Source organism: Miniopterus natalensis, chromosome 3 (assembly GCF_054644295.1).
Source record: "Miniopterus natalensis isolate mMinNat1 chromosome 3, mMinNat1.hap1, whole genome shotgun sequence".
In the NCBI taxonomy this organism is placed as follows: domain Eukaryota; kingdom Metazoa; phylum Chordata; class Mammalia; order Chiroptera; family Miniopteridae; genus Miniopterus; species Miniopterus natalensis.
In genome coordinates, this window is record NC_142083.1 from 709,261 (window position 1) to 734,904 (window position 25,644).

Here is a 25,644-nt window from a genome sequence, read left to right on the forward strand (position 1 = left end):
GAGCTTGCTCCATTCTTGGCTTCGGTCGGATGGCACACAGTGTCCGGATCCTGTGTGAGGACAGGAGAGAGGAAATGAAAACAGAACCCTGACTCCTCAGCTCTGGTTACGTATCTAAAACTACATTCCTTCATTCACAGACACCAAAGAGCCCTGATGAAGGCAGCCAAGTGCCACGTGAGAGCTACATGGTGTTCCAGGCTTTTAGGGGAAGGACCAGAGTAGTGACTTCTAGGTCTTGTCCATTTGGGCCGTAATTTCCATCAGTGGTACCTTTCTGAGCCTGCTGCGTCTGTAACTTATAGGCCTCATGGCTTTTATAAGTGGGACATTTTCATTATATACACTTCTATTTAAAATTTTTAAAAAAATGTTTTTAATGCCCTAGCCAGTTTGGCTCAGTGGTTAGAGTGTTGACCTGTGGATTGAAGGGTCCCGGGTTTGACTCTGGTCAAGGGCACCTACCTTGGTTGCAGGCTTGATCCCCGGCCCCGGTCAGGGCAAGTGCGGGAGGCAACCGATTGATGTTTCTCACATCAGTGTTTCTCTTTCTTCCCCCTTCCACTCTTTCTGAAAAGCAATGGAAAAAATATCCTCTGTTGAGGATTTAAAAAAACACTTACTGATTTCAGAGAGAGGAAGGGGGGGAGAGAGAAACATCAATGAGGAGAGAATCACCCATCGGCTGCCTCCTGCACGTCCCCTGCTGGGGACTGAACCCGCCCGAAACCCAGGCATGTGCTGTGCCTTGACCGGGAATCGAACAGTGACCAGGTTCATGGGTCGACGCTCAACCAGTGAGCCACGCCGGCCAGGCTATACCCACTCTTAATTTCAACTAGTCCCTGGGACAGCACTGCTTACCATCTCCCATCCAGGTCGGTGACCCCCAACCCTCACCCTGTTTGTGTGTGTGTGTGGGGGGGGGCGTTCTGATGAGACTGCCAGGGCACTGAATTCAGGTCCTAGACCAGGAACGTGTACGTTTTTTCTAGGTTTAAGACACTAGCTAGCACCCACTGTAGAGAAACGCTGTACTCTGCTGTGTTTATTGATTTGAGAGAGAGAAACCTTGATTTGCTGCTCCACTTACTTCTGCATTCGATGTTGATTCTGGCACGTGCCCTGACGGGGGAATCACACCGCAGCCTTGCAGCCTTGGCGTATCAGGACAACGCTCTACCACCTGAACCACCTGGCCAGGGTTGCACCTTGGTGTTAATGAGCCTGTTTTCAGAGGGAAAGCCAGTGCCGCCTCAAGTTGTTCACAGGTGTAGAATTCCTAACAGCACGTCATCAGCCTGTAGGAAGTGAAGTCAGCCATTTATAAATCTAAAAAATTATTTTAGTAAGAAAAAAAATGGTTCTACTTTAAAAAATGTTTTATTTAAAAAGATACCATGTACTTTCAACAATAAAGGTAAAAAATCACAGACCTTTACTCCATGTTCCCAGTGCAGACCAAGTCCTGGTCCTGGGCAAGTGTTTTGCACCCACCACGAGCATCATCTCAGCGGGAACCGTACTTTATTCTTTGAGTCTCCCAGGACTTTTCACATAAGTAGATATTCACTAAATATTTGATGACATATATACTCTTAAGCTGATGGTGACTTTCCCCAACTTAAAAAGTTTAGCCCTGGCCACTGTGGCTCGGGCTGAGCATCGTCCTGTGAACCGGAGGTTGGGGGTTCGATTCCCGGGAGGGCACACGCCGGGTTGCGGCTCAATCCCCAGTCGGGGGTGTGCAGAGGCAGCCGATGGGTGTTGTGCCCTCCCATGGCTGTTTCTCTCTTCTCCCGTCCTCTCTCAAAATCAATAAACTATGTTTAAATAAGTGTAAAACTTTTAAGACAAAAGAACAAAGAATTAACATTTACCGTATTTGATCTCTAATGTGCACTTTTCTCAACTATTTTAAAGTCATTGGCATTTAACACTTTTCTCCCAAGCACTCAGCCCTCCCAGTTTGTCCGCAGGGGGTTCTGTGTATTTTTAACCCTCACCCCAGGGCATTTTTCCATTGATTTTTGAGAGAGAGAAACATCGATGTGAGAGACCCATGGATGGGTTGCCTCTGACAGGCGCCCCAACGAGGGCTGGGGATGGAGCCTGCAGCCGAGGTGCGTGCCCTTGGCTGGAATCGAGCCCGGACCCGTCAGTCTGCAGGCCAACGCTAACCCGAGCACACCTCCAGGGCAGCGTCCGTGTTTACGTACAGTTCTGGGTAACAGGTCTCCTTGATCAAGTCTGTCAGCTTTTTTACAAGATGAGTCCCCCCTGATGTAATAAGATCTCAGTGGCACAGAGACTGAGTGATGAGGAGCTCACGGCCGTGCTTGCGTGTGCGCGTGCATGTGTGTGCATGTGCGTGTGCGCGGGCCACAGCATTTATCCAGGATGGGAGGAGGAATCAGAATTTTGAGCAGAGCCAGGCCAAGACCTGAGTCCCTTCTGAAAGACTCGCTCCTAGATGAAGGGGGCAGGAGGCTATTAAAATTGCAATAAATTGCCCTGGCCGGTGTGGCTCAGTTGGCGGAGCATCATCTCATGCACCCAAAGGTGACGGTTTGATTCCCAGTCAGGGCACATGCCCCGGTTTTGGGCTTGATCCCCAGTAGGGGGTGTGCAGGAGGCAGGTGATCGATGTTTCTCTCCTTTCCTGTACAAAATCAATAAAAATATATTTTAAAAAATCAAAATAACATTGCAGTAAATTGAGAGAAGCTGCTGGTGTAGCAGTGAAGGTGGTTAGCACCTGGCTCTACAGGTTCCCTGGAAGGGTTTGGGGGCCCAGTAAATAACACTGCTTCCTTACCTAAGTTTGGAGCTGAGAGTTGGATGCAGGAGTCAGGTCGATGGAGATCAAAGGAATTATTACTAATACAAGTCTGGAGGAGGTGGCTTCAGAGCTGTGGCTAGGTTGGCTCACTCACCCCCCATCAGCCGCTGGGCTGCCCCCAGGCTGCTCCTCGCGGGGGGGGGGGGGGGGGGGGCGCGGCCCAGGAGGCCACAGAACGGGAGCTCCAGGGGCCGGGGGTCTAGTTCTCCAGAGATAACCGAGAAAGTCACCTTCCTCCAGTGGGAGGAGAGGGGCAGGAGCATTAGTGACGGGAGCCTTGCAGGTGGGGACACGAGGAATGCGGCCAGGTGCTCGCCCACCACCACCGTCTTTTAACATAGTCCCACACCAGACAACCTCACACGCTTTTTAAACTCCGTGTGTGTAAATTTCAAGTAAAGTAAATAGTGTAATGACTCCCCCATTTCTCCGTTAGCCATATAACACAATCTATAAATCACACACACACACCAATTAATTCAAGGTCACACAAAAATATGTTTGGTTTATTCTATAAAAGTAAAGTTTTTACAGAAGTTCTTACACATCAACAGTAAAAGAAGTGCTGTTGACTTGGCTGAAATTTTATAAACCACCGCAGACACACATTAAACAAAAGAAACACTGAAATAAGTTCAGGTGGCAGGTTTTAATTTAATAAGCTACTGTGCAGGGAAACGAAATAAAATTGGAATTGTATTGTAAATTTGAAACTGTAATGAAGCAAATAGTTTTTATCATGGAATCGAAACATAAAGTATCAACAGAAATTAAAAATCCCCACCCTGATTAGATCTCAAAGCCCGAGTTGTACAGGTGGGACTCAGAGAAATGGTGAACAGAAGCACTAACGTTAACAACAGTCGAGCAGAAAACCCAGTTCCTGGTTCAGTCAGCTGACAATTGTGTAGTAGTTTGAAAAAAGCTCCTCTCCTTGTTCGATGTCCCTGAGCGCGACGAGAACCACACATCGGAGTGGGCTGAAAGCAAGAAAAGCCGAGACAGACGCACGTCACAGGTCCTGACTGACAGCTGGGTGTGAGTGTAGCCGACCCGGGCTGCGAGGCGTCACCTCACTCAGTCCCTGCCACCTGCTCAGCCAACTGTGACGAACACAAAATCTAAGCTATAATTTTTCACAAAAAACACCCCAAAACAAAAAACTTACCCCAAATCCTGTAGAGCTTTATGTTTTTTGACAACATACTGTTTTAAGCACAGCTCATATGAGACAAGCTGGGAAAGGCCCTATGGGAGGACTGACCTGTGCTGGTCGCAGCCGTAGGCAGTGTTTGGAAGGTACTGCTTCAGCTCCACAGGGAAGACTGCAGGCACGTCCCACTCCTGATAGCAGACGTTAGCTGGTCTGTCTAGGAGCGAGCACGTCGCTTTTAGAAACAGAGTCGTTTTACAAGGTCACGGGAAAGAGCGCTGAGTTATGAACTGGATGTATGGATTTCTAAATTATCAGAACATGCTCAAATTAATAATCACTGTTATGTTCCAGGCAATGCTCTCTCTCTCTCTATATATATATATGTATATAATATATACATATTATATATACATATGTTTTTTAATTTACTTTTTGAAGATCAGGAAACAGGCTCAGGAGGTTAAATGTTACGTAGAAGAGTCAGGCCTCAAGTTAATGTCTCCCCAACGCCAAAGCCTATGCTAAATGTAGCCAGATGGCCAAACTTAGACTTATGGGAAAGTCACACCCCAGAGAAGGTAAACGACTCACAAACTTAGCAGCAGAAAGGGGACACCAGCCTAGTGGTTAATCCACGAGGCTATACTCAGGGACAGACAAAATCATCTCTATATCAACTATCAAAAAACGATGATGATAATGATGAAAAGGGCAGCTTTCCAATGCCTATGTTTACTGCCAAACCAAACCAAAACAGTACATGAAAGAACTCCAGTTAACAGATATCACTGTTTCCCCCAATTCTCTCTGCTATCTGCCTCAAAGAGTTAGTCTGTGTGAGGGCTTCGAACAGCTGAGACGTTCAACTCCTCCCAGTCACATGGCTCAGGAAGAGAACTGCCACTGCCGCTCGCTCGCTCGCAGCCCCATGGTGCCGACTCACCATTGGAACAATTGTTGACATACTGTCCTACAGCCAGCGGATTCTGCATCTCTGATGTCAGCCACGTGCTATCACTCATTTTTAAAGGGCCAAGCCGATCCCTTCCGCTGCAAGATCTGAAACGGGAGAAGCATTAGCCAAGGGATTGTTCCTCTGGATCTTAAAATTCAAAAACACAAAATCAACCCAACCCTACAACCCCAAAAGTGCAATTTTTCTTTAAAGAAGAAAACACCTTAGTCTAATCAACAAGGCAACTAAGGTTAGTGGTCACGGTCACTGTGGTGTGGCTTGTCTCCTAGAATTCAATTTGAACATGGGCACCAACCTACCTGTACACGAGTTTCGAGATTCCCTTGTCATTTCCATCAATGAGTATGCCATCCAAGCATCTGAAAATAAACGGGTTTCCAATAGACTGGAAAAAGATTGGCTCATATTTCTGATACACTGTACCTATCATACGACAAGAAAGAGATATTACAGCCACATGTAAAAGTCACTAACATCATGATAAGGCCTTTTCTCCGGAGCATAAACATAACATGTAAGAATGTTTTAATTTCTCAACCTTTTCTCTAATATTTTACCTCCAAGTTAGACCATCACATTCTCTCTGGCCGTTTTCCCCATTAAAGAGTGCCCAAGAGCAGACCAAGCAGAATCAACATGTCCACACAGCCAAAAAATAAAATAGGACTTGGTTAATAAAAATGTGAACACATTTCAGGCTCAGTTTTACCAAGTCGTGGGGTTTGTTGTTTTTTAATTGATTTGAGAGAGGCACATGGATTTGTTGTTTCACTTATTTGTGTATTCATCGGTTGATTCCAGTACGTACCCTGACTGGGGGTCAAACCTGCAATGGTGGCTTATTGTGATGATGCTCTAACCAACAGCTACCCTGTGAGGGCTGTTTTTTGGGGTTTTTTCTGTCTTTTACGTAAAGTGTGGTTTGACACCTATCACAGCATCTTTCAAGGAATGTATTTTGTTAATGACCAATTAAATAATGTAGACACGTGTGGCCATTCAGGTGGTTCCTCCTTTCACTGGCAGAGGAACGGAGAAAGTCATGCATACCAGGTGCTGCTTATGTCCCAGGCACGTCAATCTACTACATTTATTTTAGTGTTGATTTGTTTCTGGTTGGTTCTGTTTAATCCTTAGAGTTAATTGTGTAGGAAGACACCGAGACCCTCTTGTTAGGGATGTGGCTTAGCAAGTCATCGGAGGACTTCAGGGAAAGATTAGGCCTGATTTAAACTCCACTTTGTTTTCCACTTTGCCGAATAACGTAACGTCAGTTTAACAGATGACATATTCTACCGAGCATTTGAATTGATCTTTTGCAAAGAAGCTGCTTGCTTCCCAAGTGTAGAGACACCAGGAAGGTCTTTATTCAGTGATGTACGGGCCTATGCCCTACCTTTCACGCTTTAACCCAGATCTTGTTTACCTTTAGTTATCAATTATCTAGGCCAAACTGACTTATTCTCTAGTACTTTCTATTACTAAGTCTGATCAAAGCCGGCCATCCCATACCCTTAAATTTACACATCGACTAGAAAAATTTCCTTAAAAGAAAAATGCATTTATCCCAACAAATAACACGGATACTTTCTGACACACGAGATAATTTCCAACAGTTAATTTCCAAATCAGGATTTAAAAATCTGTGGAGATCTGAGTTTCCGATTCAGCTCCTTACTCTAAAGGTTACGGGGCTAGGCCTTTTTTTTTTCAACTTGTAGTTATCAGTATGTAGGAATCTCCTGGCAGAGTGAACTGAGCCATTACCAGGATACATGGCCACGACCGCGCCTCTGGGCGCCCGTCCTTGGGTAATGAAGACGCCTCTCCCGGCGGAAACCAACGAGCTGGGCGCTCGGGCGACGCTGAAACCCAGAGTCTTACAGAGAATTTCTTCTGGTTTAAAGATGCTTTGCCGCCGGCGTCTGCCCTGGAGGTTCGCCCGTGGGTGCTGAGCCGACAGGAGGTCCTGGTATTTCGCCTGCACAGCGTCTGGAAGCACAGTCAGGACACGCGCCTGCTTCCCGAGGTCGTTCATGAACAGCGCCCGGAAGGCGTCCAGCAGCGCCCCCCGGACGGCCTCGTCGGGGGCGACCTTGTCCCGCAGCGCCCCCGGGACGCGCCGGAGGGTCCTGGACACGGGAAAGGCCATCACCGCGCGCCGGGAGGGCCGTGCCCACGCGCCCGAGGGCGGGAGCCAAGCGCTTCCGAAACAGTAACTGGGGTACAGCCGCCTTCCAACAGCGCCCACCAGGGGTACGAGGCGCCCAATCCTGCCCAGGGCCGGGCCTCCCGCAAATCATCTCGCTTCTGCGCACCAGGGAACAGGCTGGGGCCCTGCCCCGGGCGCACCCACTGCCCCCCCCCAGGCTCCTCCGGGCGGGTGTCCCCGGGCCGGGCGACCTCGGGCCCCCGCCCCGCCCGGGAGCGCCCCGCGTCCCGCTCCAGCGGCGCCTTCTGCGCGCCGGGCGACCTGCGGCCGGGACCCCCGCCCTCAGCTCCGCGCCTCCGGGGCCGCGCCGCCCCCCCGCGCCCCCTCCCCCGGGCACCCCCTCTTCTGGGCCGGCTCCGTCCTCTACGGCGCACACGCCCGTCTTCAGGTCCTTCTGCTCGTTCCCCGGCGTCAGCCGCTCCGAGCCCTCCCCGCCCCGCCCCGGAGACCAGCGGGGCGGTCCCCCGTTTCCAAGGGGTCCGAGCGCCTGGGGCGGAGGGGGGCGCCCCCTCAGGTTCTGCGCGGGCGGACACCCGCGGTCCCCCGCGGCGCGCAAAAGGGGCACCTACGGACCCCAAAAGGGGCACCTACACCGCCCGCAAAAGGGGCACCTACGGACCCCAAAAGGGGCACCTACACCGCCCGCGGGCAAACCCACCAGGCCCGCCGGGCAGGGCGGGGAACGACGGGAAATAGGCCTCAGGCCCCGCCCACCTAGAGCTGCACAGCCCGTCAGGCCCTGGACCCTCGGACTCCGGCCGTCTCAGCCGCGGCCCCGCCCACCTCGGGCCCCGCCCGCCCCAGGCTCCGCCCACAACAAGTCTTGGGCAGCAACGCTTCTGCCGCCGGAAGCTCCGCCTCTCGAGTCTCCGCCCACCTAGGGCTCCACCCACCACCAGCCCGCCAGTCTCCGACCCCGGCCGCCGGAAGCTCCGCCTCCCGAGCTCCGCCCACCTCGGACTCCACCCACCACCAGCCCGCGAGCCTCCGACCCCGGCCGCCGGAAGCTCCGCCTCCCCGGGGCTCCGCCCCCCGGCCCCAGTCTCAGGCCTCGCGCCCGCGGCCGCGCCTCCGCGCTGAGGGAAGACGCCCCGGTGCCGCCGGCCCGGCCCCTCACCTGGGGTTGTGGGTTAGGTTCAGCGCGACCCAAGGTACGAAGCGGTACCGGTACCGGCGCCACCACTGCCCCAGGCCCCGCAGCAGGCGGCCCGGCATGGCGGCCCCGCGGCGCCCGGACGAGGGCCCGCCCCGGCGGGGGAGGAGCGCGAGTCCCGCCCCCGGCCGCGCGCCCCGGCCGCGCGGGGTCCTGGTGCCCGGCGGCTGTGGCCGGCCGCCCGGCGGGGCGCGGAGCGGGGGCCGAGCCCCGTCCTCCCCGCTTGCTCGTGGCGCCCGCAGCACGGGGGCCGCCCAGCGCTCAGCCGTCGTCGGCCGCACGGCGCCGGGGGCCCCGCGCCTCGGCCCACGCGGGGCGGCCCCCCCTGGGCCCCGAGGCGGACGCGGGCGCCTCGGCCCGTCCCCGCGGCTCGGAGGGACCGGAGGGGGAACGGCGCCGCGGTCCCGTCAGGGACGTCGCGCCCGGGGCCGCCGCGCGCTCGCCGGGGCCCTGCCGGGGTGGCCCGGGCAGTGCCTCCTCCCGTGACGCGACCCTGAGGGGCTTGCCCTCGCTCGCGCCTTGCCGGGGCGCAGCGGCGCCACCCACGGCGGCCGCGAGGCGGGAGCGGGGCGCGGGGAGCGAGTGTGCGGGGTCCCCGAGCGTTCCGGGAGGACGGGGCGCCGCCGGGGAGCTGGCGGGACCCGCGTGGACGGGAGCGGGGCGGCGTTTGCGGCGCTTGAGAGAAATGTCGACGAGCTGGTTCCCTGAGGGTCGGGGCGCGGACGGGAGCCTGGCTGGGGGGAGCGGGGAGCGCGGAGCGGCAGGGGCCTCCCGGGGCCGGCGGAGCGGCGACCTGAGAGGCGGCCGGGGCGGCGGCGCCTCGGCGTCCCGGGGGCGCGTGGGGAGGGAGCGGGGCGCCCGGGAGGCGCGGGCGAGCTGCGGGACGGCCCGGGAGGGAGAAGGTGGGGGCGGGGCGCCCGGGAGGGAGAAGGTGGGGGCGGGGCGCCCGGGAGGCGCGTCCCCGCGGAACCGCTCGGAGCCCCCGCGGAGGGCCGTGCTCCGCTGCGGCCGGGCGAGCGGACCTGCCGGCAGGGAGGGCGGGCCCCGCGGCTCCGGCTGCGGAGACCTCCGGGGAGGATGCTCCCCGGGGCAGTTTCGGGGAGCGGTGGGGGCTGGAGAAGAGGAGGTCAGATGGACACGGCCGCTCGGGGAAAGCGGCGTTGTGGGGAAGGAACTGCTGACCCGGAGGGTGAGCGCGGGGTACCTGCCGGGCGAGCGGGGGCCCTTCCGCCGCCCGAGAGGGACGGGGCCACGGACAGTGTGTGGCCCGACGCGCGGCGTCCAGGGCGCGGCGGAACCCTGGCGTCGCTGGGCTCTGAGTTCCTCATAGGAACTCAGCGCTTTCACTTTGTCCGAGGAGAAGTGACTTTGCAGCTGTAACCTGGAGGGCAGGCTTCGTGTAAAGACGGTAGTTTCAGTCCCTCCCCCTCGTTCCTGCAGCGGGGGACTGTGCGCGCGCGCCTGTGTTCGCGCGTGTGTGCGTGCGTGCACATGTATGTGCATGCGCGCATGTGTGTGTACGCGTGTGTGTGGGTGCACATGTGTGTGCATGCGCGCATGTGTGTACGCGTGTGTGCGCGTGTGCGCCTGCGCAGGGGATGGCAGCTAGCGTGGGGCCGACCTTTGCACGGCTCTCTCTGGGTCTTGAAGAAGGGTGGGTACCCGGCAGGCCGTTTGGATGCCTACACTGATACGGGTAGGATAACCGGCAAGTAGTAACTGGGTACAGCTTCAAAAGATTACAGTTGAGTTGAAGAATTTAATATTCTCTAAACTTAATACAATTTAGAGAATTGAATATCAGTTCCCATAGTTTCAGTGTCAGTTACTGGAGTTGAGGAGAGAGGTGGGCGGGATAGACAGCAGGAGCCAGCGGTCCTGAGTGCAGCCTAGGACCCAGGGTCAGAACTGTTTACCTAACAGTACTAAGATGTTATCTATCTATTCCCATTCTCTTCCCAGGGTACAGTGAGGTTTTCTAGGGGTAACATGATGTGTGGTAAGACAGACTGAATACAGAAGCAGAGATGAGAATCTCACTGTTTTTTATTAATCCTGAAATGAAACAGATTTGTAAAAAATAGTTAAAAATCCCATTTTTCTCACTGTTGGGATTTAGCTACTTTTTATAAAGACATGCTATCCGTATTAACATTAAAAGACTTTTAAATGGTTATTTTAATGAATCAATATTTAAAATTTTACCTGTTTTAATATGACACAGTAAATACCAGTAGATATACCTATAACCAGTGGGTGGGTGGGTGGTCACCCGGGAGCAGGGAGGTCTTAAGAGCAGGAGACAGAGAGTAGGTATCATGTACCTTGATTCAGCCTCTCCTGGGTTGTGACTGTGTCAGAAGATGGAGCAGGAATGTCCTGTTTGATGATGAGCATCAGGTCTGGCTTTGAGCTTGGGAAAGTGAGATTCTCAGTACTGCCCTGAGGATTTTCATTGCCTAAGAGGAGCACTGAGGTAACTGCTTTGTTCCTGAGGAGGGGTGGGGTCAAGTCTGATTCTCAGGTTCTTGGCAAAGTTAATTGATTAAGATCATTCTTTAAATAAAGAAGTTTTGCTCTGCTGCCCCCTCCTGGATCTGCCTGAGTAATTCTTCCCTGGTGGTCAGTTAGTGCTGGCGGAATCCCACTGAAATCCTGCAGCTCATCTGCAAGGGAAAACCCCCCAAATGAACAGAAAAGGAAATCAAGGTAAAATGCAGAAAGAAATTAAGCCAAACCAAAATATATACAGAATTAATTTCCCAACTTTTTATTTTGAAAATTTCTAACCTAGAGAAAAATACAGTGAACAACCGTGTATCTTTTATGTGTGTGTGTATTTTTAACTTTCCATTTCTAAAAATGACACTTTTCTAATCCCAATACCATGATCACATCTTTGAAAATGGACATTAGTTAAATATAATGAATATACATGTATTTTTAATCCTCACCTGAGGATACTTTTTCAGAGAGAGTGGAAGGGGGAGAGGGAGAGAGAGAAACATGATTTGAGAGACACATATGAACTGGTTGCCTCCCACACACGTCCTGACCTGGGGCAGGGATCAAATCTGCAACCCAGGTATGTGCCCTTGAGTGGAATCCAACCCACAACCCTCTGGTGCTCAGGCAGACACTAACCATTGAGCCACACTGGCCAGGGTATAACAGTCTCTTTTAAGTTGATGGCTCCTTAAGTTCAAACACATTCTAAAATCACTACAACTTTTACTCAACCTCTCCATGTTCATGTTTTTGTCCATATATATTTTACCTCGTTGGTGTGTGTCTCCCTTATTGTAATTACATATGATCTTTCCACTTTTTCCTTTTAACTGTCTTTATAGTTGTTGATCTAGTGCTTTTCTAAGTATTTGCCTTTGTCAGTGAAAATTTTTTCTTTCCTGTATTTTCTTACTCATATTTTTTATCTTTTCTTCTTAAAGAAGTCCCTTTAACATTTCTTGTAATACTGCTTTAGTGGTGTTGAACTCCTTTAGCTTTTCTTGTCAGGGAAACTCCTTTGATTCCAAATGATGGCCCTGCTGGGTGCAGTAATTTTGGTGGTAGGTCTTTGCTTTTCATCACTTTGAATATATCAAGACAGTCCCTCCTGACCTGAAATGTTTCTGTTGAGAAATCAGCTGACAGTCTTAGGGAGCTCCTTTGTAGGTAACTAACTGCTTTTCTCTCACTACTTTTATGAGTCTCTTTGTCTTTATCACTTAGCATTTTAATTATGACGTGCCTTGGGTGGGCCTCTTTGGGTACATCTTGTTTGGGACTCTCTGTGCTTCCTGGACTTGTAAGTCTGTTTCCTTTGCCAGGTAGGGGAAGTTTTCAGTCATTATTTCTTCAAGTAAGTTTTCAGTCCCTTTTTCTCTCTCTTCTTCTGGTTCCCTTATGTTGTGGACGGAGCTCTTTAGTCACAGGCAGAACCTACTGTAAAATAAAACTCAGGGTCAACCATACCACTGTGACAGCTGTTAGAATGCTACAGGTACACAACTGGCTACGTGACCATTATATTTGAGTGGTGAGCAAATGTGCAAAATACTGCCGTCATTGGGAAAATAGTGACTAACAGAAACTCAGGAAAATTGCCACGTAGACACAAAATGGCTGTGAACCCAGTTATTCAGTGATGTTTCTCATCTCACAGGGTTGGACCAGCTCCTTTCTGATTTTGATCATGTGAGAAACTACTGCTGAGCAGAAATACTAGGATGAAGTGGAAACAGCAACCACCACAAGGTAGGATCTGAGACTGAAACTGCGCTACCGCAGCCGAGTGAGCCGTGAGCAGCAGAACTGCAGCTGGAGTGAAATTTGTTTGCTCGTCTACAGATGGAGTCTAGTCACTGTGCTCCAGTGTGTGCCTGACACATTGGTGAATACGTCTTCATTGTCCTTCCACAAGTTTAACTTAGGGGGACAGATTTTATGCTTTTTAAAAATGTCATATTACATCAAGAGTTATGTGAATAGAATCAACTGAATTTTACCTGCTGCCTGGGAACTATGGGATATTTATGTGGACGAATATAACGCAGACGGTCAGGGAGAAAGAACTCAGGAATGAATGGTTGTGGACTGAACGAGACTGAAGGAACAGGGCAGCTAAAAGCAGCGTGATCTTGGTTTGGCTCGTGTTGCTCTAAGGGACACACCTGGGCAGCTGGCACAACCCGAGTGGGGCCTCTGGGCAGAGGGGAGATAGTTCTTCATTGTGTCCTCACAACCCCTTCGTAAGTGTGAAATTATTTCAAAATAAGTGAAAGTAACAACCTTTGTTTAAAAACTTTTATTTACTATAAAGACAAAACACCAAAATAGGTACAAATACTATAAAATTGGTTCAATGGGGTAAAAATTTTAATTAAAATATCTTGATATATTTAAAATAACAAAGGATACATTTAAGCCAAATTTTCTTAACCCAGAGATTTTTTTGTAACATTTGCTTACACAGTAAGGTGCTAAGAGAAGTTAGCCCTTAAGCCCTGGAAGTCTTAGGGATCATAGTCACACAGCAAGTACAATTTCATTGTGAAAGTGAGCTTTGGTAGAAGAATCTATAGGACCCTGAGGTAGCAGAAACTGGAATAAACAGCAGTAGGCGTCATTCACAACTCGAGTACCGAACATTAGGGCACAAAACAAGCACACAATACAATCTTCAGTCCAGCTTTGACCCAAAGAAAATAAGAATATTACATCACATTTGCATTGAAAACAAAACAAAACAAAACACCACAATTACCAGCAAGCTGAGGGAACTGCAGACAAACTCAAACAGTGGGTCTCGACAAATAGCGGCTGTCTGAGTCTGCACTGTGTGGGCACGGTGATCTAGAGTAATACTGATTCGCTGAGGTTCCTCAGTGTACAGTTTACATGGCTGTCAGACGCAGACTAATCTGACCAGTGATCTTCCAGTAATTAAATGGCAAGAGTGCATCCTTTAAAGCCTGCACACGACTCGAAACAATCTCATTAGAACTGAAAATTCCAAGTAGTCAAAAAAAGAGAGGAAATAAAAAAGAAAGTCAAGTACAACACATTTAGAGCTACCAAACTTCACATTTCAGCACTATTTTTAACTCTTCAAATATTGCCAATCTTCCAAAACAAAGGAATGTAAAATTTCACGGAAACACGTTCACATTTAAAAACTGCCTTTTAAAAATTATATGCAATATATCCCTGTAAACTTGTAAGTTATTTTACTTCCAATTTGTGTTGTACATTTAAAATGTACTCTGTATAGCTTATTTAGTTTATCCTGAGTCTTTGAGAAGAACCAATTCTATTTCATCCTGCAACGGTTCAGCTGGCTTCTGAAGAGTTAAAACTTGACATCTCAAAAGTTGTGTAAAATACTCAGTCAGTACTTGATTTAGAGACTCACGAAAGAGGAGGAAAGAGCTGCCATTTTCCTTCCGGATTCCACACGTCCGAATTCAACTGAGACGAAAACCATTAGGTAATTGTGTAAAATCCAGTGAATTAGTGTGTAAATGAAATTCAGTTTCACTTTTCTATGAGCACATTTTCCAAGTTCCAGGGAAACTTATAGTTTAGAAACACCATTACTCATGGGTGGCTGAGTAAGGAGGTTAGTTTTCCCCTCGTTCCCACCAGGGCCTCTGTGGAGAGAAGGAAAACAGCAGCTCGGTGCTCGCGCCAGCATGACATCTGTCAGAGTGAGGCGCAAGCAGTGAGGCTTCCTACAGACACAACCAACACGCCACAGAAACGCAAATGGATCTCAAGGTAATGCTGATCTTGGCTGCGGCTGTCTCACAGAATAGTGGTTTTTCACTGAATTTACATTGATTTTGCCCAAGAAGAGCAGTGATGGGCTCCATGAAGGTAGTAGTAAAACCCATTTTTAAAAACAAACAGAATTCTGTATTAAAAAACTCTTGCCACAGCAAGATAGTCAATAAACACTAGTTCACATCTAGTTCTACTTTTTTCTGGTTTGAAAAGATCACCTTTCCCTGAATATTAAACAAAAATGAAGGTGAAATGAAAATACAGAACCATAATTTCCAAAACGAAATGAATGGGCCAACAGTAAAATGCACAGTGAACCACAACTGCCCAGCTTTTAAAAAATAAAGGTCAACTGTGGGTCATAAAGAAGTCATCAACTTTAAAAAACATTTATTTACTGCTACTCATAGCCTATTCTGACCTAAAGGAGGCAGATACTGATTTGTAGAGCCAGTGACGAAAAACTGAGTGGAATGCAGAACCCCTGCTGCGGTCAGGACATGAAATGGAAGAAGAGTTGAAACAGTGAAACAGATCCTGAGCCCCTCAGCTGCTAATGTTGCTGAAAAAGTGCTCCAAAGCAATAACAAGAAAACTTTGCTCCTGTTAACTAGTCATGCAAACTTCACTGCTCCTGCTCACCTCGGGCAGGTCCCTGAAAGGCACGGTGTGCAGTCCTGCACAGGTGTGGCTCTGCAGACTCAGCTTAGGTACAGACCATGATTTGTCAATCACATACTTAGGTAAGGTTCCCCACCGGGCTCATTCATAGCTGTTCAGTGGCGGGAAGGCCAGTGGATTATCAACGTGGTTCCCACTACAGTTTTTCTCTTATTGAACATCCTGTCTCCGCTAGAGTTTGTCTGCATAGCTGGCTACCACGTCGTGCGGAAGACGGGATGCTTCAGTAGCTCTCTCGACGGAGGTCTGTCCTGAGGTTGAAGTTCTAAACAGCGAAGAGCCACGTCCCGTAACCCGGGAGACAGGTGGGAAGGGATCGATGGAGCAGTTGTTGCACTTGCGATCTGTGGAAGAAACACCAGGCTGAAGCTTTTCACACAGGACTCCTGACAACACAGGTGCCGTGTGCAGAGTTCTTGACCTTGGCACGAGCTCTGTGCAGGTGGGACCGACACTAACAGGATGTGAGGCAGAAACTCGCCACTGGATGGGAGGATTCCTCTAAGAACCCTTCAAACTTCAGGCTTTTAGAATTTGATCAAATGCACCCTGATCACGTGGATCCACTCTGTCCCTTACTATCCAAATGAACTAGGCCTCAAGTGCATCCACCAATCAGAGAGGTGAAGTGCTCACGCAGTGAACTCGCATCCCTCACTCATACTCTAGGATGCTCTGTCCCCACTGCCTTTGCACAGTTTCTACTGTCTCAGCACAGAGAGCATTTACAGAGGAAGCTAAACCCTGTGGGTCACTTCAGAACATTGGAGGCACACCGCCCTGGTTTCATCAGGTAGCTGAGGAGGTTCTCTAGGTGCTGGGGGGCAGGAAGAGGCTGTGTGACGGGAGGGGGGTCAGTTTGTGCTGGGGCCTTTACTCAGGTCTAGAGCCCATTCTGCTTGTCCTTATGACAGTCCCGTGAAGTAGGTGCTGTTATTACACCCAGTTGATAACAACAGGGGCAGATAGATGAGTGATTTTCTAGTCTCATGGCTGCTACAGGATGGAGCCAGGCTTGGAAACTGAGTCTGTATGACTCCAAAGCCCAGGCTTTCACCAAGCTCATGTCTGTCTCAAAGCTAAACATCTGAACCGCTGTACTGATCTCTGGTGGAAATGAAGAGAGTGGATTCAAGTTGTCAGAAAGGTAGACAGGATTTGGAAACTGACTTGTGTGAGTTTTTAATCTTTTAAATTGATTTCAGAGAGCGGGGAAGGGAAGGAGGGTATCGATTTGTTGCTCCACTTATTTACGCATTCATTGCTTGCTTTTTTATGTGCTCTGACTGGGGATCGAACCTGCAACCTTGGAGCACTGGGACGATACTCTAACTGAGCTACCTGGCCAAGGCAAAGGTTTTTTTGTGTTTTTTTTTAAACATATCTTTATTGATTTCAGAGAGAGGAAAGGAGGGGGAGAGAGAGAGAGAGAAACATCAATGATGAGAGTCATTGATCGACTGCCTAGCCTGCAACCCGGGCATGTGCCCTGACCAGGAATCGAACCCCGATCTCCTGGATCCTAGGTCGATGCTCAACCGCTGAGCCATGCCCAGCCGGGCAAGGTATTTTTAAAATATAGTAAACTGGAGTTTAAAAACAAAATGTGTGGACTGTGTACAATATATGAAAAGCTTCAAGTTTTTAAATGTGGAAGTTTGACAGGGATATTTATTGTACATATTTCAGCCAGGAGCAATGGTTCTAATAATTCAGTGTCCACAGCAATGTTAACAGGACATAACTGCAGGGAGGAGCGAGGCCTGACTGTCCATGTGCCAACACTGGCCATACCACAGAGTGCCCTGAAGATGTGACACAGTTACTTCAGTTCAGTAAAGACACACCTTCTTGTGAGACTGAAAGCTGAGGAGAGCCCATGAATGAATGCTTCCTGCCAACTTTAGCAGAAAGAAAGAGTTTCATCTCATTGTTACCTTAAATATCAGAGCGAGATGATTGGAGTGCTTCTCTGCATTCCAGGGCGGCTTAGCACAGGCCATCTCTATGATGGCACAGCCCACGCTCCACACGTCGCAGCTCCTCCCATACTGCTGGCCTCTCAGGACCTATGAGAAGACAGGTTTCATTAAAGAAACAGAAAACCACTCCGTAGATACAGAGTCTAGTTTCCTACTTCAGAGCAAAACAAAGGTAGAAGCAGCATCTTCACGTACTTCCAATGTCTCATTCATTAACAAGCTCAACCTCCTATGTGGCACAACAACATTTGGGAGAATTGTGAGACTCTGAAGAATCCCATGGAGTCACAGTGCTTAGTAAACTGTGGGCAAGGGGGTGGCCAAGAATCATGTGCATGAACGTGGGGAGTTCTGACCACAGTAGCAGAGCCGAGGTCAGAACCGCGCAGCTCAACCTGCTGTTTCCCTACGCTCACCTCCCTTTCCACAGAACAACGTGAAAACTTCCTAACGTGCGCACTTCAGGGTTACTACAAAACAACCGTTATAACTTGCCCAAGTCTTTGTTAGGAATAGCCTTTAAGCAACTCTATTAAAACCAATCACTTAAAGTTTTTTTAAGACAAAGATGGAAAGGTAGGGAGTAAGGGTCTGAAATCAAGCATGTCATTAAACCTGTTTTTAAGGCCATGGGCTTCTGACTGGTAAGCTCAAACTGGATAACACTGCATAGAGAACCCCCAAATATGTTCCTCCATCACCCTCACAGCCGCATCTCACCTCGGGTGCCATGAACGCAATGGTCCCCAGTAACTGTCCCTGAAACTCTCCAGCACCAGTTCCTTTTGATGCCAACCTGGCGGCAGCTCCAAAATCAGCAATTCTCAGCCTCTGACCTGTGCTGTCAATGAGCAGGTTGGCACCTGGGACAAAAACAGCAAGCAATCATGCAGGTTAACCACCAAAGAGCAGACTCCACACTCAGTAAAACACTACAAATGAGACAGGACAATGGCAGGAGAGAGATGGGCTTGGGGTCAGAGGTCCAGAGGTTACTGCCCCTCGATTTGCTTTGCTATTGCTGCAGGTACACAGGTCTCTACGGTGTAATATAAAAAAACTCTAAAGCCCCAGCTCAGAGGGAACGTCTGACAGAGCATCAGGCACAAGGAGACGAAGGCAGAGATGTAGTGAGACTCTAAAGTGTTGAACCTTTACTAGAATGATCCCAACAAAAATATTTCTTCAAAGTTCACATTTTAGTGTAATTTACGTTTAAGACAAAGTTCTGTTGAAGCATTATAACCTGGACCAATTCAAACTACCATAATTACAGCTTAATAAAAAGTTAATGGAATTAAGTTACTTGAATTCATGATGTCAAATACGAATCCATTATGTCAAATACTAGATACAGACATTCATGTCAGAAAAATCAAAGTTGCCATTAATCGAACTGCAAGAGATGGGAAAAGATTTTTCTTAAAAGTTTATAATATCGCAATTATTCTGAATAGAACCAGGAACAGGAACTTTCAGGGAGGCAGTATAAAATCAGGACAGTGAACTGAAGACCTGGATCCTATACCTGGTCTACCGTCTTGGCAATAAGAGTGCAGAAAAGTCACAGCCCCTCTGAGGAGTAAGATCATGTGACCCCAAAGTCCCTTCACTTATAGTGACTGGAGTGACTCGGGAGAAACAACTTTCTAGTTGATTTCACATAGAAACTATCAGAAAAGGTTCAAGTTTTAAAATTACATTTGTTTTCTACTTATTGCTAATGAGTAATAATGAAGAATCCCCCACCTTTGACATCCCTGTGGATGATCTGGTTTTCATGGAGATACGAGAGGCCGCGGAGTAATTGCTCAGTGTAGTTGATAACCACGGACTCCTTGAAGGCTCCGTATTTACTGAGCAAATGTGCCACAGATCCCCCTATGAGACAAACATAAAACAATAGTTGCTAGAAACTTATGCCAGAATTAAAATTATTGATTACACTTGGTTTCATAAGGTTGCACACTATGAGCTCACATTCACATCTGAAATGTCCATTTATGCTCTGCACCACAAGTGAAACTGACTTAAAGACATATGTTTAAATAATCTCGAACCTGTTATTTAGGAGACATTTTCATGGAACCCTCATGAACTCGTTTTCTGAAAGGTCAAGATTCCAGAAATCTTTAAAATTTAACCATTTTGGCTGGGACAGTTTCTGAAATGTGTAATTCACCTCTGTCTTTTTGACCAAGATATACAATGTGCCTTTCGTCATCACTTAAGTAAACAGTGCTAACAGGCTATTTAGCAAAAGGTAGAGAGAACAGGAGGAGCCAGAAGACCCTAAGTTAGGCTGGATATCCTACTACGTATTAGCTATGTTTTGGGGCAAGTCACAGACTCAGTGAGCATCATTTGAAAGTATTTATAATCATCAACCTAAGTATAACAATTAACCCAACTATAACCAATGTCAGAGAAGGCACTAAAAGAACTGATCTGTAGAGGTGAAGGTGGAGACCCTGGGCTCACCTCCTCACATGGGTCACCAAAACCACAACTACACACAGAGCTACTGCTACTGAGAATGACCTGAAGACCAGGTGAGCAGGATTTCTACACCCCAAGACATAAAAATGAAACACTGACACAAGTAGGAGGGGCAGAAACATGGTCCGATTAGGACCCAGACCCCAAGTTTGCTGATTCACAAGTGGGAGTGGTATCACAGCCCTTTTGGTAGTCCTGAGGGGAACTGCACCAGGAGGATGAGCCCCCCCTCTACCCCCTATTATGGGAAACACAGCCAGTTAGCCTGAGGGTGTGCCCACAGCAGTCACGGCCCAACTACAACAGGAGGGTGCATTCAACCCACCCAGGGGATACCCTGACTGGTGACCAAAGGGGATTGTGTACCAGGCCCCACCAGACACCCTCTACATAGACCGCTCTTATAAAACTGGGAGGTGCAGCTGATCTACCTAATACAGAGAAACACAGAGAGATAGGTAAAATGAGACAAAGGGATGTCTTCCAAATGAAAAAACAGCAAAACCCCAGAAAGAGAGCTAAATGAAACAGATACGCAATCTACCAGATAATGAGTTCGAAGCAGTGGTTATAAAGATGCTCAATGAACTCGGGAGAATGGATGAGCCAATCAGAACTGAAATGAAATGAAAAGTACACTGGAGGGAACCAGCAGATTAGATGATGCAGAAGAGTGAATCGGTTATCTGGAGGATGAGGCAATGGAAATCGCTCCATCGGAATAGCAAAAGGAAAAAATAAATTTTAATGAGGATAGTTAAGGGACTTTTGGGACAACATCAAATATTCTAGCATTCACATCTTAGCAGACCCAGAAAAAGAAAGGGACAGAAAATCTGTTTGAAGAAATAATAAAAACTTCCCCAACCTGATAAAGGAAAAAGACATCTAAGTCCAGGAAGCACAGAAAGTCCCAAATAAGATGAACCCAAAGAGACCAAAAGTTAGCCCTGGTCAGTGTGGCTCAGTTGGTTGAGCATCATCCATGCACCAAGAGGTCACCGGTTCAATTCCTGGTCAGGGTACATGCCGGGGTTGTGGGCTTGATCCCCAGTAGGGGTGTGCAGGAGGCAACCGATCGATGTTTCTATCTCGCCTTCCCTTCCTCTCTCTCTAAAGTGAAACTATATTTCAAAAATATGCAAAAAGTTAAAGAAACCATAACATTTCTAGAAGAAAACACAGGTGTAAACTCTCTGACATCAGTCTTAGCAATATTTTTTTTAGATATGTCTCCTCAGGAAAGGGCAACAAAAGGAAAAATAAACAAATGGGACTACATTAAAAAAAGTTTATGCACAGTAAAGGAAACCATCAACAAAATGAAAAGAAAACCTAATGAATGGGAGAAGATATTTACAAGTGAATATCTGATAAGGGTTAATAAGATCCAAAACATATAAAGAACTCATACAACTCAAAACAAAACACAAACCAAACAGTCCTATTAAGAAATGGGCAGAGAAGCTGAATACACATTTTTTCAAAGAAAATATACAGACGGTCAACAGACATATGTAAAGGTGCCCAAAAATCACTAATCATCAGGGAAATGCAAATCAAAAAAACCCCAATGAGATACCACTTCACACCTGTCAGAATGGCTGCCATCAATACATCAACAACAAGTGCTGGCAAGGGTGTGGATAAAAGGGGACCCTTGTGTGCTGTTGGTGGAACTGCAGACTGGTGCAGCCGCAGGGAAAACAGTATGGAAGTTCCTCAAAAAAATAAAATTGCATATGATCCAGCAATTCTACTCCTAGGTATTTATCTGAAGAAAACACTAATTTGAAAAGACATGCACCCATGTTCATTGCATCTTTATTTACAATACCTAAGATATGGAAGCAACCTAGGTGTCCAGTGACAGATATATGTGGTATATGTACAAAATGGAATATTACTCAGCAGTAAAAAAGAATAAAATACTGTCATCTTTGACAACATGGATGGACCTGAAGGGTAAATGCTGAGTGAAATAGGAAAAACAAGTACCATATGGTTTCACTTACACATGGAATCTAAAGAACAAAATAAATGAACAAAACAGAAATAGACTCATAGACACAGAAAACAAACTGATGGTTGTCAGAGGAGAGAGAGGTGGGAGGATGTCAGGAAAAGGTGAAGGGAAATAAGAATTCTAAACTTCCAATTAATAAAATAAGTCAGAGGGATGTAACAGGTAGGATGGGGACAGTAGTCGGCGACATCGTAACGGCTTTGTACTGGGACAGATACTATACAGTGTGGTGGTTGCATCGTCAGGCACATATGTGGAATCCCTGTGTTGTGCACCTGTAATGTACTGTATGTCACCTGCACTTCAATTAAAAAGAACTGATTAGTAAACAGATATACACTCTTCAAATACAAAGGTCTAAGAAGTTAAACCAAGCACTTAACTATTTATTACATCCTATCATTTATTTTACTGTGTATGCTGGATGATACAGAATAAAATGCTGTTGTGGGAGGGAGGCTGCAAGGGGTGTTTTGGAGGCAAGATCCCCAGCGTAAAGAAGGCCCACAGAGCCGACATCGAGAGAATGATTCCTTCTTTTATTGTGTACAGTGCTGGTTCTATAGACTATAGCAAGCAGTGCACCAGTGTCGCATGCGTAGTTGCATCATGCTGAATCATCACTACATAAGGCACCAGCATGCGCACGTGCAGGAGGGTCAGGGGCGTGGACGAGACACCGAGACCTACCCTTACCCGACACACCTGACGAACGCAGCCTTTACTTGTTGAAGTAGATGACATGGTTTAACTTGACGCTTCAGGCTGGTTTACCTACCATAAGCTATTCAAGTGTATCTTAATCGATTTTAGTTTCATACTGTCATGTTAAATCATCTCTCAAAACTGTCCAGTTGAAGGCCACCTGGAAAAATGTGGATCTCATACCTTGCAGGTTTAAAAAAAATCATTCCTATAAAACAGTGCTGCACAACCATTTTAGGAGAAACACTGAGAAAGTTTAAAAGGCAGAGGTAAAGAATGTTTTGAGTTTAAATGAAAGACAACACAAGTACTGATCGTTCATCCTACCACATACGGGGTGATTCACTTTCAGAAAGTCAAACTACTTGATATAACTGTTCATTAAAATGTTTTTCCTAAACATCCAGCACAAAGTTAAACCCAGGTACGATTTTTGTGGTTTAGAGTGCACACACCTGCCATCCACTCGATGAAGAGGTTGTAATTGCTCTTCTCACAGGTGGCCCCCAGCATCCTGATGATGTTGGGGTGGTTCAGGTGGCTCATCATCCTGATCTCCTCCCTCAGCGCCTCCACCACCTCCTCCTGCTCCGACGACGTGTTTCTGACGTACGTCACCTGTGTCAGTAAACGCATTTACAGAGTTTCCATTTGGATGAGCTAATATGATGCAAGTGGACAAATTAGCTTCTACGTTATATTAACAGCAGGTGGCATTTATGCTAACGGGCACAGGGTAGATACTTCACCCAGCGACGCTCTTAGATAACAAGAATCTAGCGTTAGAAGCAGTGAAATATCAGGAAAATTACCAAAAAAGGGACATGGCCAGTCCTCCAGAACTGTCTGAAGACAGAGTAAAAAGTGAGAAAAGCCCAATTCTCACTTGGAGAACATGATTTAAAAGCGAAAGCTCTAAAACTTTCATTTCTTGATCCATACGCTCATGCTAGACAGTGAACCACAGCGACCCCGGGATGACCTTGCACCGTAACCCTGCTGAGAAGTGTGAAACCACAGCCCTGAGCATGACAAGCGCAACCTCAGTGCAGCCCACAGAAGCCCACCTGAGGCCACGTCCAGCAATTGGGCTTCGACTTTTAACAGAACCCACGGTGCATGGCAACACCGACTCTGAAGTTTAGGTTTCTGAAAACTTAGGCATATACACACAAGGACATCCTTTATTTGCTCGAGCTGCATCGCACAGCTTTAATCGTTTCTATCCTCACCAGACACTTGCCTGTTTAACAGCCATTAAGGTCCCAGTTCCCACGTCCTGAGCCTGGTAACAGGAAGAGAAAGCCCCGAGGCCGATCTGCTGCCCCTTCAGCCAGTCCGTGTCCTCTCTGTAGGGCAGTTTCGCTTTGGTGTGTCCTGGCAGAGTCTCCGGTGTCTGCAGGGTAAAGGAAAGCAGCTTTTACTGTTACATTAGAAGAGGAAGAGTGTGAAATGAGCCTGGCAAATATCACTCGTGTTCAGTCTGGCTTCCCGGACCACCGATAACCTGGACTCCTGATGGACAGGGTTGGTGACCAGTGTCAAAGGCAGACTGGTCACCATGGACAAGATCAACCAGAAACGTCTCTGAAACAGACAGGAGCTTCCTTTCCAACAACAATATAGACACTGTATGATTCTACATGGAAAACCCGCTTCTAGCGATGAGCTCAGGCTACACGAGCAGGTGCGCTACGCTGACTGGGTGGCCCAGGGCACGCCTGCCCTGCCCAGCACCACTTACGTCCTGCTGGATGATGACGACGTCCTCTCCCTTCTCCACCTGCAGCTGGGGCACCGTGGGGAGGGCGTCCTGAGATGCGGACAGCGCCATGGCGATGGCTAACGCCTCCTCCTCCTCCGCCTCCATCTTTTCCTTGCACTTCTGATTGTGACTCACGTCCTCTTTGTAGGTGTCATCACTTTGATCCTTCTCAGGAGAGAGGACAGCAACTTCCGACTGAAACGTCACGGTGGCATCGCTTGAGGGCATGGAGGCCTCCAGAAGGTCCTCAATGCTGGAGGTGAGCTCGGTGCTGACATCCAGCCTGCACTTGTCGTCCACGGGGGTGAACACCGTCTCGTCGCTAGGGATCACAGCGCCGCCGCTTTGGCTGCCGCCACCAAAGCTGTCGCCACCTTCGGATGCACTGCTCAGGTCGAGCATCGTGCCAGTTGCAGAGGTGTCTCCCTGTCCACCCGTGTGGCCTGGGGAGGGGCGGGATGGCTTTGGCCTGTGTATATGACTGGAGGGCAGGGGCCTGGCCTGGGTGAAGATTGGGGAGAGCTTGTCTGAGTCTTTGCTTTCGGGACAGTTTCTCTGGAACTGCAGGGAAAACTTGCGCTGAGTCTGGGGCGAAGCAGAGGGTGCTTTGCAGGGAACGAGGCCCTGAGGTCTGTGCTTGGAGGTGTCTGCTCCAGGGCCAGCGGGGACAGGCGGGGTGGAGGAGGCCGGGGACACCAGCTGGGAGTGAGGGGACACGGGAGAGGAGGTCAAACACTGACTGTGGGGCCTGCCTTTCGTCTGAACCGCTGGCTTTGGCCGCTCCATCGTCGCTGAGCTAGGAAGTCCGACGGAGATGCTGGCCAGCCTGTCGGAAATGTCCTCGGAGCTGGCACTCAGCCCCGTGGCCCGCAGCCCTCTTCCAGTTTTCTCTGCATGGTCTGTGCACTGAGGGGGGCTGTCCTCTGGGGTTTCTGGATGGCTCTTAGGGACAGAAACCTGCAGAAAGCTGTCCTGCCAGCTGTCCAGGGTGTCCCCTAGGCCCAGCTGGATGGCCTCGGCGATGTCCACCTCCTCTGCGATGGCCAGCAAACGGCGTCGCATCCTGGCAAAGTGGGCAGAGCTGGAGACACTGAGCATTTCTAACAGCTTTGAAAACACGTGGGGAACGGCGGTGACCATCCGCGCAGAGCTCAGATAGATCCTCCGGGAGAGCTTGCCGACCATCGAGTGGGGATTATCAATGGACTGCAACGCAAAGGCCAGGAGGGACAGCAGCTTCTTATACCTGCAAAGAGACCCCGTTCCATCATACAGTTACTGTAAATGCATGCGAACAAAAAGATGATGGTGACAATTACAGCTCGTAGGTCACAAAAATGATCAAGGTCTGTAAGCTTTTCA

General features: G+C 48.6%; 2 protein-coding genes and 1 long non-coding RNA gene across 10 annotated transcripts in view; 1 reads left to right on the forward strand and 2 right to left on the reverse strand.

The window, feature by feature from the left end:
• Positions 1 to 3,316: 3,316 nt before the first annotated feature.
• SETD9 (SET domain containing 9) lies at positions 3,317 to 8,401 on the reverse strand. 4 transcript variants are annotated; one of them, XM_087815246.1, is made up of 6 exons: positions 8,304 to 8,401; positions 6,742 to 7,106; positions 5,274 to 5,397; positions 4,942 to 5,057; positions 4,107 to 4,212; positions 3,317 to 3,822 (listed from the first exon to the last, which is right to left on the reverse strand). In XM_087815246.1, exons 1-6 carry the CDS (start codon positions 8,399 to 8,401, stop codon positions 3,735 to 3,737), a joined length of 897 nt encoding a protein of 298 aa, XP_087671372.1. In that variant the 3' UTR covers positions 3,317 to 3,734. The 4 variants fall into 4 exon arrangements, with proteins under 4 accessions (XP_087671372.1, XP_087671370.1, XP_087671371.1 ...); XM_087815244.1 differs by having other exon boundaries at positions 4,107 to 4,230; XM_087815245.1 differs by lacking the exon at positions 3,317 to 3,822 and adding an exon at positions 3,835 to 3,945.
• LOC148093426 (uncharacterized) overlaps positions 8,236 to 25,644 on the forward strand; it is a 67,657-nt gene continuing 50,248 nt past the window's right edge. For 3 of the 5 annotated variants that reach the window (XR_015714236.1, XR_015714234.1, XR_015714238.1), the window contains exons 1-2: positions 8,236 to 8,337; positions 12,505 to 12,596. This is a non-coding gene — a long non-coding RNA (uncharacterized LOC148093426). Of the gene's footprint in view, positions 8,338 to 12,504; positions 12,597 to 23,016; positions 23,127 to 23,146; positions 24,542 to 25,644 lie in introns of those variants that run through there. The other 2 variants (XR_015714237.1, XR_015714235.1) reach the window with 2 other exon arrangements.
• Positions 13,132 to 25,644, reverse strand: part of MAP3K1 (mitogen-activated protein kinase kinase kinase 1) — a 54,701-nt gene continuing 42,188 nt past the window's right edge. The window contains exons 14-20 of the mRNA XM_087815242.1: positions 24,262 to 25,528; positions 23,761 to 23,913; positions 22,973 to 23,135; positions 19,037 to 19,168; positions 18,008 to 18,150; positions 17,243 to 17,374; positions 13,132 to 15,649 (exon numbers count right to left, since the gene is read on the reverse strand). Of these exons, the coding sequence (XP_087671368.1) occupies positions 15,500 to 15,649; positions 17,243 to 17,374; positions 18,008 to 18,150; positions 19,037 to 19,168; positions 22,973 to 23,135; positions 23,761 to 23,913; positions 24,262 to 25,528 (2,140 nt within the window). The 3' untranslated portion in view covers positions 13,132 to 15,499. The remainder of the gene's footprint in view (positions 15,650 to 17,242; positions 17,375 to 18,007; positions 18,151 to 19,036; positions 19,169 to 22,972; positions 23,136 to 23,760; positions 23,914 to 24,261; positions 25,529 to 25,644) is intronic.

Excerpts from the sequence above, each read along its gene's own strand:
- SETD9 (XM_087815243.1), bottom strand. The coding sequence starts at position 8,401 with ATGCCGGGCCGCCTGCTGCGGGGCCTGGGGCAGTGGTGGCGCCGGTAC. Across the intron at positions 7,107-8,303 it reads AACCTAACCCACAACCCCAG|GACCCTCCGGCGCGTCCCGG; the intron begins GTGAGGGGCCGG and ends TCCCGTGTCCAG. Across the intron at positions 3,946-4,106 it reads TACGGCTGCGACCAGCACAG|TTGGCTGAGCAGGTGGCAGG; the intron begins GTCAGTCCTCCC and ends TGTTCGTCACAG.